The 17,714-nt window shown below is 36.1% G+C and overlaps 1 protein-coding gene across 9 annotated transcripts in view; it reads left to right on the top strand.

Moving 5' to 3' along the window:
- The window catches only part of LOC112155560 (cell surface glycoprotein 1), an 18,721-nt gene extending 4,211 nt beyond the window's left edge, over positions 1-14,510 (top strand). The window contains exons 2-16 of one of the 9 annotated variants that reach the window (XM_024287264.2): positions 673-969; positions 3,070-3,327; positions 3,501-3,590; positions 3,972-4,052; positions 4,135-4,254; positions 5,247-5,342; positions 6,139-6,180; positions 6,369-6,557; positions 6,745-6,927; positions 7,041-7,211; positions 7,712-7,885; positions 9,078-9,251; positions 9,740-9,847; positions 10,953-11,120; positions 13,209-14,510. In XM_024287264.2, the coding sequence (XP_024143032.1) occupies positions 673-969; positions 3,070-3,327; positions 3,501-3,590; positions 3,972-4,052; positions 4,135-4,254; positions 5,247-5,342; positions 6,139-6,180; positions 6,369-6,557; positions 6,745-6,927; positions 7,041-7,211; positions 7,712-7,885; positions 9,078-9,251; positions 9,740-9,847; positions 10,953-11,120; positions 13,209-13,708 (2,651 nt within the window). In that variant the 3' untranslated portion in view covers positions 13,709-14,510. Of the gene's footprint in view, positions 1-672; positions 970-3,069; positions 3,328-3,500; positions 3,591-3,971; positions 4,053-4,131; positions 4,255-5,246; positions 5,343-6,138; positions 6,181-6,368; positions 6,558-6,744; positions 6,928-7,040; positions 7,212-7,711; positions 7,886-9,077; positions 9,252-9,739; positions 9,848-10,952; positions 11,121-13,208 lie in introns of all 9 variants that reach the window. The other 8 variants (XM_024287263.2, XM_024287269.2, XM_024287268.2 and 5 more) reach the window with 8 other exon arrangements.
- The last annotated feature ends 3,204 nt before the right edge of the window (positions 14,511-17,714 follow it).

The following is a 17,714-nucleotide window of genomic DNA, read 5'->3' as shown; positions in this document are numbered from 1 at the left end:
TTTCATATGAAGACGGGGGCCGCAAATTATCATCCTGCGGGCCGCAGATGGCCCGCGGGCCGCGAGTTTGAGACCCCTGCTTTAGATGGAGGGAAATTGTCAGTAATCTTGTATTTCTTTCATTTTCTGATAATTTCTCCAACAGTTGATTTTTTCTCATCAAGCTGCTCACTTGTAGGTTGGTTCATCAAAGTCTGGTTCAGATCTACGATCTTGTCCCTGGTCTACTTTGACAGCTCTTTGGTGGAGAGATTGCTGTCTGACTGGATTAGGGTGTGGACAGGTTTATTTTATAAAAACAACCAGGTCAAACAAAATACACTAATACAAATAACCAGTGGAGGATTGAAGAGCATCTTAAAGAAGAAGTGACAGGTCTCTGAGGACAGAACTCTTGTTTGTTTATAGCGGATAAATATGTGTTTTCTGCGTCACTATTCAAATAAATTCATTAAAAATCCAACAATGGGATTTCCTGGATTCCTTTTTTAAATCTGTCTTTTATATTTGAAGTGGATCAATGATGAAGATTACAAATCTGTTTTAGTGGGACAACTTGCAGAATCGGTAACAGACTAATTCAGTTTTCACCTTCTGTATGTGCTGTTATTTTAAGTTGTACAATAAAATATAATTTATATTTTATCATTTCTCCTTTTCTCTTCTGTTTAGTGACTACTGCACCCCTACAGTACGCACTTGAGGGAACAAACATCACTTTAAAGACGGGCATCAACGCACAAGACCCTCCTGATGAAATGCTGTGGAAACACAATGGCAACAAAGTGGTTGAGTTCAACGGGCAGCAGCAGCTCGAGTTCAGCCCGTTTAAAAACAGGCTCACTCTGAACTGGCACACCGCAGACCTGGAAATAAAAAATCTCCAGGACAAAGACAGCGGAGATTATCTTTTGGAAGCATTTAGTAAAACAATTTTGAAAAAGTACCCTTTTACACTGCAGGTTATTGGTAAGTTTTTGAGTCATTTCCAAACACATCCCAATTGTTGGAAACCTGTGTGTTGCTTTGGTTTAAAGCATCTGCTAATTATTAAAAATGAATGAATAAGGATAAATCTAAACTTTATCAATAACTCAGAAGACTTGTGATTGAATAAATAACGTTAAAAATGTCTAAAAGTGAAAGAAAAAGTTAGAAGACAACAGTGTAAATCTGTAGATGTCGTCTTTGTCTGTTAGTTGTTTGAAAGATGAACCATTATCTTCTGGGATTTAAAGTGGCTGCAGTTCTTGATTTAAGAAGCAAATCTGTAACTCATTACAAAAAAGTGAAGTTTTTGTATATGCACCCAAAAAGGGTTAAACTGCTTTGATTAGAAGTTAACCTGTCATATTTTTTGGTTAGTTTCTGTGTGTCTCACTTTAATCTGTTGTAGTCTCCACGCCCAAGAGATGAACTTAATGTCTAACTGATTTTATCTGTTAGTTTGTCACCCGAGTAACCTTTGATCTTTAGCAAATGCTCTTCGTTGAGAGGATTTCCTGAAGACTCTTCATTCATACACACACAAAAAAAGAGTTTTAGTTCCTCACAAGACATTGTTGAGCAACAACTATTGACTGTATATGAGAACTGGACTCAGTGAGTGTGATGTCACTCATATAAAATTGGTTGATTTCGTGCTCCAACCAAAAGAAGTCAATTCAAGCACAGATTTTTTCATAATACTCGCGCTACAGTGTTGGAGCCAGACGTTGTTGGTAAGCAGGGATTGGTCCAATTTGGTCTGGGGGGGGTCGGAGTGACACTACTACAGGGTGTCAAACACAATCGCACAAAGGGCCAAAATCCAAAACACACTTAAGGTTGCAGGCTGAACAGGATAAAAAGTTATTGAACACTCTAAAACTACATTTTGAAAACTTTTAAACTAACATTTTAAAATGTTTATGAACTAGACATATAGCATTAGCTGCAATAATTCTAGAGTGAATGATGTAAGCTGAATTTGGCTGCCGAAGATGCTAGTGCTGATTGCTGAAAATGCTAAAGTTGATAGCTGAAATCACTGAAGCCAATAACTGAAAACGCTGAAGCTGATAGACAGCTAAAATATTAGCTAAATGGTAAATTAGCCTAAAAAAAGCCTAAATTAGCCAAAACAGCTAGCATGTAGCTGAAATATTAGCTAAACTCCAAAATAGCCTAAACAAATCTGAGAAAATGCCAAAAATAGTCCAAAAATCTGAATGGCAACTTTTAAAACTGTAACTTTTTAACATAAGTATGAATAATAAAAAGTCAGGAATATTATTCCAGGATAAATCAACTTAAACCTTAAATAACTTTCAATATTTTACTCTCCATAAAAATATATTTTGTCAAAATTATGCAAGTTTTCCGATAACATCGGACCATAAATAGCAATAAAATAAAATGATCTGGAGGGCCGGATAGTATTACCTGGAGGGCCGGATCCGGCCCCCGGGCCCTGACTTTGACAGTAGTATCACCTCGATTTGTGAATGTGTAATTCTTGATTTGTAACTCATACATTTTGTACATAAATACAAAAATAAATAAAAATAAATTCTAATTTACATTTGCACAACTTAAAATTACAGCAGCTTGAAACTAACTACAAGCACAAATCACACAAAACCACATTTACGCACAAATCTGATGTGAGACTTATTTTTTTTATGTCTCCAATAGTTGTGTGTAAATGATGCGTTTAAATGCTGCTAGATTGCTGGGTCATCAGAGTTTTCTCATCACCCGTTTTGAACTTGAAACTTGACATTTTCTCACTTTCTTTCTTAAACACGTCTGCTAATAAAAACAAAAATATTAATTTTTGAAACACTTATTCCTTAAAAAATATACTTTCCTGAACTGATAGCTCCCTCTCTCCATCCCGTGACATGGGAGGGGCTGCAGATTGTAGCGGACCGGTGGGATGATCAACCCTCTGTGGATGTTTAGAAGGGCTGATGCTATTTTCTCTCCACTTATTCCAGTTCTCATGTACAGTCATCGAACAGCAACTAGTATCTCATAGATTTGTGAAAATTCTAGTTTTATTTACACACTTGTGTGTATTTTTAGAGCCGTTACCAAAGCCTTCCATATCCTGTGTGACCAACGGAGAAGGAAACGCAACGCTGACGTGCTCTGCAGAGGTCAAGAGGCCAGAGTCCAGGTCTAACCTGGAGTTCAGCTGGGTTCCACCTGGGAAAGAACAGTCAAGTCAAAAGTTAGAAATAAAGCTTGGAGGCCAAATGAACAGTGAGGTGTACGAATGTACAGTAAGAAACCAAAAATCGGAGGAATCTGCCTCCTTCACTGCAAAGGACTGCTATCCTGGTAAGACTCCTTAAGATGAAGGAAAGCTTCTATGTGATTCTAAAGGAATGTAAAAACTTTCAAATCTAAGAAAAGTTGTTTTTGGATGCAAATATTTATTTAAAATCTGTATTTTCTTTCTCACTTTGTGAAGCCTGATTTAATTTTTGTGTTTGCTTTGTGTTTTTGTGCAGCTAAGGATAGTCCGGCTGGACTGATCGTTGGCATTTGTGTTATACTCCTAGTTCTTGTACTTATAGGATTGTTCTTCCTGTACAGAAAAGGTAAAATGAAAATTATTCATCAATAAAAATGTTTCAAAATTGTTCATTTTTTAAAATACATAACAAAATACATACAACCTAAAAATGCAGTTAAATTTAAGGAAAAAGAGCCTTTATTACCTTTTGAGCTTTTGAAAAAAAAGTGTTTTTTGATGCAAAGAAAATATAATGTGAGCTTTAATTAAGTTGCATTTTTGTGGCACTTTTAATGTGACTTTCTTGTGTTACTAGAAGAAACTTCTTTGATTTTAAAGGTTTCTATGTCTATTTATAAAAGACATTTTAGCTTTTATTCTTTTTGACTAAAACTTTTTGTTTTTGCTACAATGGATTTATGCTGTTTTGCAGATAAAACCTTCAAATTTATATTTATTTTCTCAGGTTCTATTTGTAAAAAAGATGCTAATACTGGTCATTACGATGAGGAGAAACAGGCAGCGTCTGGTGGTGCCATTGTCAAAGGTATTGTATTTAACCTAAAAAGCCAGATTTATGTCCTTTTCTTACCGTCACCTTTCATTATAATGTTTCTTTATACCAGAAGGTAACGGAGGGAAGAAAGAAGAACACAAGCACCTTCTGGGACGAGAAGAAACTATGCCCTCCAATCAACCACTGCCCCAATGGAAAATACAGGATGAGTCCAAGAAAGACACTAAAGAAGGTGAAATCTCCTTTCTGTGACACTGTTGTTTGGTAAAAGTAACAAAAAGACTGATCATATTTATAATAATTAAAGTTTTGGATTAACAGGTTATGAAATAAAACCTCAACTATGGTCAAAAATTTAAATGGAAGAAATGGAAGAAAAACATTTAATTTTTTTTATTAAGTTCTGTTAAAAATGTATTTAAGTTTTTATACTTTATATTAAGTACATAAAATGATATATACAGTGTTCCTCCGCTTGTTCATGTCTCTTTATTTGCGGTTTTACAAATTCGCAGATTTTCTTTTCAGTCATAAAAAAAGAATTATTAAGACACTTGTATGAATTTTTTTGCGTCTGAAGGAGGTGCATCTCCACACAGCGGAGCGTGGAGGGGGAGCATAAACGGGCGCTCCCCCTCCACGAGAGGAGCGCCCCCCCCCCCCCTCAATGCCCCGCATGGAGAAATGACATCAGCGGTCTCGGAAACGGCCGAAAATAACCCTGTGATAGGTTTTCTGGGGGATTGTTGTGATAGAATAACTTGAATGTTTTTTTTTTTAGCTGCTTATCAAGTTCTGTTTGCTCAGATTTATCTTTATAGTTTATGAAATTGTGCGGTAAACTAGTCTTTGAGTTTTGTAGCAGCAAAGCTCATTAAGACCTCACTGGGAGAAGTCAGTATTGAGAGCCTAGAAGTGTAAAGCTGTATTGGCTAAACTTTTGTTCATTTATTGTTAACATTTGAATTTTGACTCCCCACATTTATCGACTGCGCCTCAAATTAAATGGTATTTTCCAAGGTTGATATCAATTTATATTATTTGAAACAATTTTATAGTTGTGTAAGTAGATTTGATTTGATCATCAATTTGCCTCAGTCAGATCAATCTGGTTGGATTGGTGGAATAGAAATTGATAAAGTTGATTAACTGTTACACCTCTATTGTTTTCTACTTAAGGACGTTGAATGTGGGTCAGAAATAAGAATAAAAATTGTCTTGCAGATTTGGAAGAAACCCAGAACACCAAAGCAAATCCTCCTGTCGCTGCAAAGCCAAGTCGAGCCTCATTCACCCACAGAGGAGACAAGATCCCTCCTGGTAAAGAACAAAGTTTCAGAAAGTGGTCCATCTGACAGGACAACCCATGTGTTACCTGATGACTTATAGTCCAACTCCAACCATATTTATGTCTGTTGTAAAATCAGTTCCAGTTATCTCTTTTGATTGGGAAGTTTTCAGCCAAAATCAAAAAGTTTTTGTTGAGACATTTTTCGTGCACAGTGACCGTAATTTCAGTAGCTGCATTAGTCGGAGCATTTGGCATCCATTTTTCTGATCCAGGAAATACTCAAACACATTTTTAGTTCTAAACGATTTTATTTAGGTCATCTACTATGAAAAAATGCTACAAGAACATGTTAAAAACACACAAAGATGACTTTCATTGGAGAGGTCTTAAAGTCCCAAAGCAATAAACCGTAATTATTCATAGAGACAGGAAGTTTTGAAATCTTAGAAACTAAATAAGTTGATATTTTCTCAATATTTACCTTCAGTTTTCAATTGTTGATAATTAAAACGTGTCAAGTACTGCACGCAAATATGTGTATTTATGATGAGGAGCAATAGAATGTCAAGATGGTTGCATCATTTTCTTTTAATGTTTGAATTAATATCTCAAACATATTTGATAGATTTATGTATTTTCTTTAATTTGCCTTTGCTATCAACCAAACAATCAATCAATGATTTGTTTGTGTGTTTCTGCAGTTGCTTGTAGGATTCTCAAAAGTCTGATTGACCCAGAAAGGCTTTAGATTTAGGTTTTAGTTGCATCCCCTTGAAATTTCAGTAACATTTATGTGGATAATTCTTAATTCTTTGATTTCTGCAGATAACTTTATAAGAGAGTTAAATCAGAGCGTTCGACAACGCAGTAAGTCTTTAAGCTGCACTAACAAACTGATGCTTTACTTACACTTTGTACTAACGCGGCGTGTTCAGTCAGACTAACAGTGGGATAAATGAATAAAAGCATCTATGAAAATGTAAAATGAACGTACCGTTTTCAGCATTTCTGAGAAAAATGAGTCAGTTTTTAGAGTTTTCTCTTGACTTCTTCAGATTCGGAGAAACAGCAGCAGGAGAATCCTTCAACTCCTTCACAACCACCTTTGAAGCCCAGTCGCTCTATGGTTCAAACTCCAAAGATCCAATCACACTCAGAGGAAGGTGAAGTCAATGGAGATGCAGAGGAAGAAGGTCCAGAGAACAAACCTCCGTTCTATGAGAAGGCGACTGATGTAAAACCAGGTTAGAGTCAAAAGACAAACATGATGAATTAATTCATCCAACTGTGAGATTTATTAGCTTAAACCCTCAAGCTAACATTAGCGGAGCAACAACAATGGAGAGCATTATCTGAGCCATCCAGCTGGACAGTTTTGGGTCACATGTCTCATGTCTCAAGAGTTTTTGTTTTACTATGTTTCACCCTCAGAGGAGATCCAGCATGAGGTCTCTCCATCTCCTCTCCAACCTCCTTTGAAGCCCAGTCGCTCTATGGTTCGTACTCCAAAGAGCCAATCACACTCAAAGGAAGAGGAAGTCAATGGAGATGCAAAGGAAAAAGGTCCAGAGAATGAGCCTCCACCCACTGAGAAGACCTCTGATGTAGAACCAGGTGAGAGTCAAAATTTCAAACCATTTAAAGCAAAATGTCAATCCAGTTTAATAGTGTTTTTAGGCTCCACGTTTGAACCAGATCAGCTTCTCATGGTTTGTTCTGTTCTGCAGGTCCAGAGAAGAACATCCATCCCCCTCTTTTTCCAGTGTCTGTAGAGGTGCACAGCCCTTCCACGTCTGACACAGAAAAGCCAAACGAAAAGGAGCTTATCAAAGACACAGAAACAAAAGTTTCAGAGAGCGATCCTCCTGGTCCTAAGCAGAAAACGGATGCAGACTCTGGTAAGGCTGGACACATTCATGGACACATTCATGGACACATGAAGTGTTGACAGTTTCTGTTGAAGCTAATCCAGTTGATGAGATTTTATATCAATTCTGGACTCTCAGTATTTCAAAAAACACATTTAGATACTGTAGTTATTTGAATTGATCTGTCCTCTTTCACAATAAAACGTTTTTTAAGTACTGATTAATACTCACAAGCTGCTCTATATGCAGACAGAACTCCAACCAACTCACTATTTTCACGTTTTTTTTTCTTCTAGTTTGATTTTTTAGCTGCTGCTTCTTGAATCAAATTGATTCTTTTCCTTTAAGGAATTTAGTCATTAATGGTCTCTATCGTTTAAAAAGTTTTCTATACTCTAATAAAGAGTTTACAGTTACACTTTACATTTTTGAAAAATTGTTAAGAATTGTTACGTTCCCACCAGGACTGCAGCCATGTTCTCTAAACTTCCATCATCTCATTTTCTGCTTCCGTCCTCCAACTGTTTCAGATTCAGAGAAGAACGAGAAAGTTTCATCTCCACCGTCTGTGCTGCCAAAGACAAACCACGCTTCAGTGAACCGTAAAGAAAGCAACGAACCTGCAGAGAAAGAGGAAAATCCAGAAGAAAACGCTTCAGGAATCGATCCTTCTGTCCCGGAGAAAACACCAGATGTGTCGTCGGGTAAGTTAGACGTTCCAATCTGGAGAATACATCTTAATTATAATTGAAGAGGATTTTAAATCATTTTGGAGAAATTTAATTTAGTGGAATTACTTTAACATTTCATTATTATTATGAACAAATTATTTATTTTTACAAATGAATCATTTGATAGTTTAAAATTAAATGATACCAACAATTTTTCTGTTGCCTTAAACAGAATTTCCTTATTCAAATGAACCCTGGAGAGCTCAAAAGGTTGAATTTGGCTATGGTAATTTGTCAATAAATTTAGTTATTTTTTTATTTTAATATCTTTATTGTAAAAAATAATATTTTGATCACAGAATTTTAGTGTTAATAATTAATGCAATTCAAATTAATCCACAGAAATAAAAGTTCCTATTTTTTTGTTATATATCAACAAAAATGTTTCTCTTTTCAACTTCATGACATAAATCGAACATTTCATAAAATCTCAGCTCATGTTTTTCATAGTTCAGTGTTGCAGACTGCATGCAGCAGGAGTAATGTTTGTTTACTCGACATTGACTCTTTATCTTTACAGGTTATTAAAGAATAGAAAGAGCATCACTTTGTCTGTGAAAACAGATTAACAACTTAAAGATGTTGTTCCTATTCACAGCTGCAGTAGAGGAATTCAATTCAATTCAATTCAATTTTATTTATATAGCCCAAAATCACAAAGAGATTTGCCTCATTGGGCTTCAAAATATGAACAATAGTTAAAAACTAAACAGACTACATAAACTGGTTATCCCTGCCCTTAGACCCTCCCTCGCGGTAAGGAAAAACTCCTAAAAAAACCGGAGTCAGGAAAAAAGAAGAAACCTTAGGAATTCCCACATGAAGGAGAGATCCTATCCCAGGACGGACAGGCGATACCAGAACAGTTAGAGAAAGATTAGCTTCTACAGCTACGTATCTAAAAGAGTTCATTCAGATAAAGCTGAGGGACGAGATGATCGTTCTCTGAAACCAACGTTCACTCTGTTTGGTGCTCATTAATGGTCTTTATGGGTTAAAAAGTGTTCTATACTATAATAAAGAGTTTACAGTTTACATTTTTGACCTGCACAAAAAAAAAAATCAATTTATTTTGTGTGTTTTGTTACGTTCCCACCAGGAGTGCAGCCATGTTCTCTGAACTTCCATGATCTCAATTTCTGCTTCCGTCCTCCAACTGTTTCAGATTCACAGAAAAACGAGAAAGTTTCATCTCCTCCGCCTGTGGCGCCAAAGACAAAGCGCATTTCAGTGAACCGTAAAGAAAGTAACGAACCTGCAGAGAAAGGTGAAAATCCAGAAGAAAACGCTTCAGGAATCGATCCTCCTGTCCTGGAGAAAACACCAGATGTGTCGTCGGGTAAGTTCCAATCTGGAGAATACATCTTAATTATAATTGAAGAGGATTTTAAATCATTTTGGAGAAATGTAATTTAGTGGAATTACTTAAACATTTCATTATTATTATGAACGAATTATTTATTTTTACAAATGAATCATTTGATAGTTTAAAATTAATTGATACCAACAATTTTTCTGTTGCCTTAAATAAAATTTCTTTATTCAAATGAACCCTGGAGAGCCCAAAAGGTTAAATTTGGCTACAGTTATCTGTCAATATTTTTATTTTATTTTAATATATTTATTTATTTATTTTCCTTATTATTTTTTTTTCTTTTCATTTTTTTAACTGCTGATACCATAAATAGGAAAAAAAAAGAAAAAATAATTTTAAAAAACCAAAAAAAGAAATTGTTCTTGGGTTCTCCAGGATTAAATGGTTAAAACAAAAAAAATCTACTTTTAGTTTTATTGTAAAAAATATTTTGATCACATATTTTGCTTTAGTGACCATCAAAGAAAGCAACGAACCTGCAGAGAAAGCTGAAAATCCAGAAGAAAACGCTTCAGGAATCGATCCTTCTGTCCCGGAGAAAACACCAGATGTGTCGCCGGGTAAGTTAGACGTTCCAATCTGGAGAATACATCTTAATTATAATTGAAGAGGATTTTAAATCATTTTGGAGAAATTTAATTCAGTGGAATTACGTTAAAATACACAAATTGATTATTATTATGAACAAATTATTCAAATTATTTACTTTTACAAATGACTCTTTTGATAGTTTAAAAAAATGATATCAGCAACTTTTCTACTGGATCAAAATAGAATTTCTTTATTTAAATTAACCCTGGAGAGCCCATCAGGTTAAATTTGGCTACAGTTATTCATCAGTTAATGTTGTTATTTTTATTTCCATATGTTTATTACTGTTTTTTTTCCCTTCTTTTTTTATTGTTTAACTGCTGCTACCCAAAATAAAAAAAAAATGTAAAATTAATGGTAACAACCCCAAAAAAGAAATAGTTTTATTAATTTATTTAATAATTTAAATTAATTCACAGAAATAAAAGTTCCTATTTTTTTGTTATATAACAACAAGAATGTTTCTCTTTTGAACTTCATGACATAAATCGAACATTTCATAAAATCTCAGCTCATGTTTTTCTTAGTTCAGTGTTGCAGACTGCATGCAGCAGGAGTAATGTTTGTTTACTCGACATTGACTCTTCATCTTTACAGGTTATTAAAGAATAGAAAGAGCATCACTTCGTCTGTGAAAACAGATTAACAACTTAAAGATGTTGTTCCTGTTCACGGCTGCAGTAGATGATCGTTCTCTGAAAGGGTTCACTAAAGCCTTTTTGTGTGAATGACACTTTAGGATTAAAACAGGATAAAAGGTCAATAATTGACCTTTAACTGGTTGATAAAAAACCAGTCTGAACCTTTAAGGAAGCACAGATTTTTCTTCTTCCTGCTGAAGTTCACTTCAGGTTCGTTCTTTGACTTTAGGAAGGCACCGAGAGGTTAATATATCAACTAAAGAGTGAATATTTATTGTAATTGGTGGTTATTTATACTGTTTATCAGTTAAATAGTCTTCGACACTATGAGAAATCGTTTTATCCTTAGAGTTACAGTTTAGATTTTTGACGTGTTTTGTCATGTTAGGTTCCTACCATCTCATTTTCTGCTTCCGTCCTCCAACTGTTTCAGACTCACAGAAGAACAAGAAAGTTTCACCGCCTGTGCCCCCAAAGACAAAGCGCGCTTCAGTGACCCGTAAAGAAAGCAACAAACCTGCAGAGAAAGCTGAAAATCCAGAAGAAAATGCTTCAGGAATCGATCCTTCTGTCCCGGAAAAAACACCAGATGTGTCGTCGGGTAAGTTAGACGTTCCAATCTGGAGAACTGGAAAACACTTGTCCTCCCAAAATCTCTGTAAATGTGGCTTAACTTTGCTGTCCTGCATGTTTCACACAAGTTGTAGAGCAGTATTCATCGCAGAGCAGCGACACCAAACGGATCGCTGCAAGTAGGTCATCAACTTAGTCGTTAGTAAAGATTCTCAGTCATCCGGGTCATGTTGTGTTCGATCTCGTTGTGTATTTTGATTTGATTTGATCTCCTGAACAGAAAAATCTGTCATTTCCTGTCCTGCGGCGCCACATGCAGGCGAACCAAAGCCGAGCTTCTCACAGGAAACTTCCAGTTTCATTTCATCCTTTCCCTGTCAGCCGGGGTCACATGAAACTGCTGCAGTTTGCTTTTCATTATAAAAAAAAAAAAAAAAAAAATGCACTTCTGTAAATTTAGAGGAGTTTTCCTGTTTCCTAGTTTTCAAAAAGACGACATATTTGACAGCTTTCCTCATTATGTAACCATAATATCTCTGAGAAAAAAGAACAAATAAATTATTTAGAAAATAGATTCATCTAAACGAGCTTCTCAGGCGGTCGATCCCTCAAGAATCTGAAGGTAACTGATGAAAAATGACAGAAAATTGGGCCCATACCATTATTGCTCCTCCTCCAAACCGTCCAGGTGCAGCACCAGATTCAGACAGGAAGTCTTTCATGTGACAGGTGGACAAAGACGCTCGGTTTTAAGGTTTTCTTTACACCCTCCATGTTGCAATGTAATGATTCTCAACCCATACCATGAAACTCCCACCCCTTTTGATTAGTCAATAAATGCTAGTGGAAGTTAGAGGTCTTCATTTTCTGAGGGGGTCTGTCTCTGTTCTTCCTCCACTTTACAATTCACACAAATGTCTACCCAAACCCAAGACAGATGGTTCGTCTCCTCCTGTCGCCTCAGCGGCTCCGAGATCAAACACCATAATTTTACCAAAACGTCTTTAAAGCAGCAAGCGGTCTTTAGACCAACCGCTCTGTGTGGTTTTTAGTCAGATAAGTGCGAGAGGACTTGAACAAACCTCTGTGGCTGTTCTCTGAGCTTCATTAGTTCAGCTGCTGCTGCCGGCTGTCAGGAAAACAAACACAAAAATCAAACGCCGTGTTGCATATTTCATAGCATCCTGCGCTGAGGTCTCGACAGAGGAGCGGCGCTTTGCTGTTCTCATGAAAGCGCTCATCTCCCTTTTTTTATTGGAATTCAATGCAATAAATGCAGAAATTTGATCATTTTAACAACAGAAAAAATCCTTATTAGTAGGTCAGAGGTCAGAAGTTTGAGTTTGATGTTCTGGTTTGTTCACAAATCAGGAGGAATGTTCGTCTGCTCTTCTTTACAAAGAAATCCTCAGACTCACAGATGAAAATTTTTAACATGTTCTTGTTCTTCTCAGATCTTCTTAGATCTTCTTAGATCTTAGATCCATGCACGTCTTCATAAATGACTCAGCTTTACGGCTCCAATATTGCTCCACAATATAAAAAAAACTGTAAGCTAGCAGGAGAACGTGTAACAATATGGATGATGGGAATTTAGGGCAGGCTTACTCTGTGCCAACAGTCCCGCCCACAACTCAGAGGCAAATTTCTAACGAACTTAAGCCGCTCTGCAGAAACTATGTCCTTGAAAAACGACATTTTCTTTAGATTTTTGCCTAAAAAATTGTTATTTAAAGACCACTGGGAACGATTTTAAAATAAATTAAAGATAATTAGAGTAGGAATTCAAGATTTAGTGATTGTCACTTAGCAGCTCTGAGCTTTGGCTCTCTATAAGTTCTTATATTATTTATCTGTTGCACAAACAGCCTTTTAGCGCAGTGGTCAGAGCTGACACGTCAGTCTGTCAGGTTTCCCCATCAGACGTAACATCTTTCTTTTGTTTCAAGCAATTCTATTATATTTAATTTAGATGTGATGTTTCAAAAAGTGTTTCTTTGATTAGATTTTTACACGTCCATTGAAGATTTTGTTCCTATACTGCACAATCTCTGTCTTTTTTTAATAATTTTCTTAGCTTTCGGGTTTGAATATCTGTTTGTTTCGTGTGTTTTAGGGCCTGACGTGTCGGAAGACGAGCATAAACAGCCAGAGTTCAGTTCTGACTCCAGCGTTTCTGCCCCTGCCGGGCCGCCCGCTTCACCTTTGACCCAAAAGGTTCCGAAGACGCCTCCAAACAAGGCCGCCGAGCGAGAAGAAGATGGCAGCACGGATCAAGCGTCTGCGGAGCCAATAGAGAAAAAGGCCGAAGAGCCTCAACCTAAAGACTTGGAGAGAACAAACAAAGCGGTCAATGAGGTAAAAACACCAGCACCCCCCACCCCCCCAGGAGCACAAACAGGAGCCGAGGAAGATGAGCAGGTTCCTCCTGCTGAAGATGATGATGACACCCCGAAAAAGAATGGTCATGAACTGGACCCACCCCTCGATGAGGAAACAAATGAGACCTACAAAACCCCCCCAAACTCCCCAGAACTAAAACACCCCAAACCCGAGTCTGACAGCAGCACCGAGAGAGAAGAGGATGAAGGAAAAGCAGCAAAATATCCACAGTGAACGTTTAATGACTAAAATCTTCATATGTCACTGTAAAAAGCTGAATGACATAGAGACACTTCTGTTAAAATGATGAAAGATTTAACAAATGTATCCAAGACAGAAAAATATTTTAGGATTTATCTTTTTTTACACCACATTTGTCTCTGTTTTTGTACATTTTTGGTTTTCAGGACAGATATTTACATCGAAAAAGAAAAAAAACAGGCAAACTTAGTTTAATGCATCAGACCAGAAATGTGCTGTAAAGGATAATCCTGAAATAAGTATAAACGTTTTTCCACACTAAAAAAAAACACTAAAAATTCTGTTGGTCAGCTTTGAAATACTTGGTGCTTTTATGTTCAGTAAAATATGTAAAAAGTTAATTTTGGAAATTTGTTAAAGTATTTTCTGTTGCATTCTGTGAAAATAGGAAAATGTTTATTCCCTATAGTTGTATTTTTTTTAAATATAGACTTCTATCATCCATGTTTGATTAAAATACTAATATACAAACTAAAATAGAAACCGATATTGAATCATTTTAAAAATGTAGTATTTCTTTTTCTGCACTGATGGTTTTTTTTAAGAAAACCAGGAGATTTGAGCAAAAAATGTCCAAGTTGTGTTATTGTTGTTGTTGATATATTTGTTTTATTATTAAATTAAAACCTTTCAAACACTAAAGTCATTTATTTCCTCTGATCAGATTTATTTTATTGCCGTTCGCATTAAAAGTGGTCATTTAACTTGCAGACAAAAAGTCCAAACCCCTCATTTAAATTTAAATAAAAAAAATGTAAAAAATCTACATAAATATCAAAAAAAGTTTAGCAGCTTTAAAGAAAGTTTAATTCTGCACAGAGAACAGGAGAACTCAGTTTGGTCAATAGGGGGCAGTGTTTATCAGCCTTTCCATGCTGGTTTAGTGATTTTAAATGTTCTTTTTAAGGCACCACCATAAAGATAAGTGACGGATATTAGTTTCTGTAACCTTGATTAAAAAATGTAAAGTTTTTAATAATAAACCTTGGCTTTACAGGAGTGCATGAAAGGACATTTTTCAAAGTCCAAAATGAAATGGAGGCTTTTAATGAAGGTTTAAAGAAAGAACGATGCTGGAGTTGATGGATAACACTCAGAGATGCTTCTGTATATTTTCAGGAAAAGTGATTTGAATGGTGTCCTGTGAGAGGCAGCTTTCAGGTCCGGGACAAGCAGGTTCACCCTCAGCTGAGTGACATGCTGGTGTAGATTTGGAAAGGCTGTGTGAGGGAGTCACGCATGATTAGTTTAACCCCCGAGTCACGGAGAAGTCTGTGATCTGCTACCACCTGCCCTGTGGGTTCACCGCCAAGGCGCAGAATGAACGCTATCGTGTTTCCGTGGTCACAACAAATACCAGAGCTTTATCAGAGGATTGAATTATTGGCAGGCTGGGGGGGTGAGGGGTCTGGCCTCCTTAGATGAAGCTTTCGGTGTCGTCTCCTACTGGGGTTAAATTGTGATTTGTTATGCTGGGGGGTCCTCTGTGGTTTTGGGGTTGCGGTAATTGGAAAGTCTGACCAGCATCATCAGATAAATAGAAATCCAACAACGTCCGTCTGTCAGCTCTAATAATCGCCGTCGCTGCTAACGGAGAGATGAGAAATAGAAGCAGATCAAAGGGGAGTTGATTTATATCTTGAAATGTGACAAGAGCTTCTCCACTGATTCAGCACAGCTTACGATCTCATAAACCTCCTAAAAGTGAATTTATTACAAGTATTTGTACTTCAAGATGTACATTTTAAAATAAAGGATCTTTAAAAGCAGAGATTTTTACTTTAATCGTGCAACAAAGGAAGAAGAAATTTTCAAAACAAACTTTTTTTTTATTCTCTTAAAGTCCCACTCAAATCATGACTTAATTTAATTATGGTGTTTTTAGGCAAAATAAAAAAAAAAATGTTTTCTGTTCCTTTCTCTGAGTCGTGGGCGGGTCAATTAGCATGGATCAACCCCACCCCCCCTTCCCATTGCTGAGAGCTCTCTGTTCACTTTCTCTCCTGCTAGGTTTAATCAGGTCTATTTATTGTAAAAAGTTCTACAAACATCTGTGATCACGTCTCCATCTTTGGGTTTATATTATTATTAAAATATTTTCCCGGTACAGGGGCTGTGTCTGAATGACGGCCGCTTCCACTGTGTTTCTGTGTCTCTGTGTCGGAGCTTGAAGGCTGACTGTATCGTGTTAACCTGAGGGGGAAAAAGTAAAATATGGCTAAGTTCCTGATTGGCAGACATTTAAATTTTGGTTCAAATCGAGCTGCTGATAGACCTTCACGCAAACAGCATTTTTTCATGTTTCCTGATTCACAACAATTTGAATAAAGAAATTCTCAGAAATGCAATTTTAAGCTTCATTTTCTTTGTATATGTCTTCCCTCTAATAAAAACACAATTTCGTATCAAATTAAACCACAAATATACACAAAGTTCTGTTATTCTCCCCCAAGCAAAATAGTTTTGCAGGTTTACTACAGCCTGATGGGAAATTTTAGCATCCCACCGCTGCCACCAGTGTAATCGAGCGATGGGGAGGTTTGATAATCTGTCACGCCAAAGTGGAAAAAAACACAACACAGAACAAGGAGTCCGCCATTTGGTGAATCTGCTCACCGTTCTTCATTTTATTTTATAAAACCTCTAGCTGAACTTGCCACGCCTTTCCTGTCTCTACAGTAACCCGGAAGGACCACACAACTTACAAAATAAAAGAACCAGGAAGTTAGTCTTAATTGATCAGGACCAGAAAAAAACATATCAAATAAAACAAATAGATCCATATACGTCTTTTTTCCTCATGGGAGTTTTTCTGTTCCATCAGATTCTGAATTATTGAAATCTTTGAATTTTCTTTCTGATGTCACGATTTGATTGGCTGGATGTAAATGTGATCTTAGATCAACTAGTTGTTCTAGTGAGACAGAAAAAGTGAGTATTTTCATTACGTTTTTTCTATTAAATTTCTACACCATCGAAATGTTGAGTGTCTAAATGAGAAACACTTAAATATTTAAGATGGAAAATATTTTGGTCCATAAAATTTTGATGTTTGAAAATCAAGGGTCAAAATACAATATTTAAAGGTTTTAAAAAAATTCTGAACAAAAAATTTAAAGGTTTAAAGAAATTCAGAAAGAAAATTCAAAGGTTTAAAAACTTCAATAAAAAAGTAAAAGTTTAAAAAATTTAGAAAAATGTGAAGGTTTAAAAATAAAAAATAAAAAGTTTTAAAAATGTAAAATAAAAAATAAATGGTTTAAAAATTTTAGAATGAAAATTCAAAGTTTTAAAAACTTCAGAATGAAAATTCTAAGGTTTCAAAAATTCAGAAAAAAAATCAGAGTTTCACAAAATTCAAAATGAAAATTCAACGGTTTAAAAAATTCAGAATCAAAATTCAAAAAGTAAAAAAAATTCAAAATTTTATGGAGCAGAAAAACTTCTGTATTTTCTCGTCTGAGTTTCCGAAATTGTCCATTTGGATAGCTCCAATTTTGTCATTTTTGACATGTTAAGTTGAGGTGTGAGATGCTGTAAGCTATTGGTTGACCATGCAAACAAAGGGATAATGGGAAGTGGGGGAAGGCTTGCGTTACCCCAACAACTCAGGTAAATTTCTAATGAACTCCTGCTGCCGCTCTGCAGAAAATATGTCCTAGAAAACGACAGATGTTTAGATTTTAGTTAAAAACGGCATAATCCTAATTAAAAGACCAGTGGGAACGGTTTTACATCAAAAAGTGATTAGAGTGGGTCTCTAAATTTGTAAGAGTTGCCATCATAAACATTTCCTGCTTCCACAGACTTCTTTGCTCCCACCTGTTCCTCTAAAGATGGGGTCATCAACCTGCTCGGTGAAGCCGCTCAAGGACCCTGTGGGGGCGGCAGCTTCAGAAACGCTGCGGGGATTCTTGAATCAGAGAGAAGCAAAGGTCAAGTTTACACGTTGCGTAAAAAGCAAACAAACAAAAAAACC

Source organism: Oryzias melastigma, linkage group LG21 (assembly GCF_002922805.2).
Source record: "Oryzias melastigma strain HK-1 linkage group LG21, ASM292280v2, whole genome shotgun sequence".
Lineage (NCBI taxonomy): Eukaryota > Metazoa > Chordata > Actinopteri > Beloniformes > Adrianichthyidae > Oryzias > Oryzias melastigma.
This window is presented reverse-complemented; position numbering and strand designations above follow the sequence as displayed.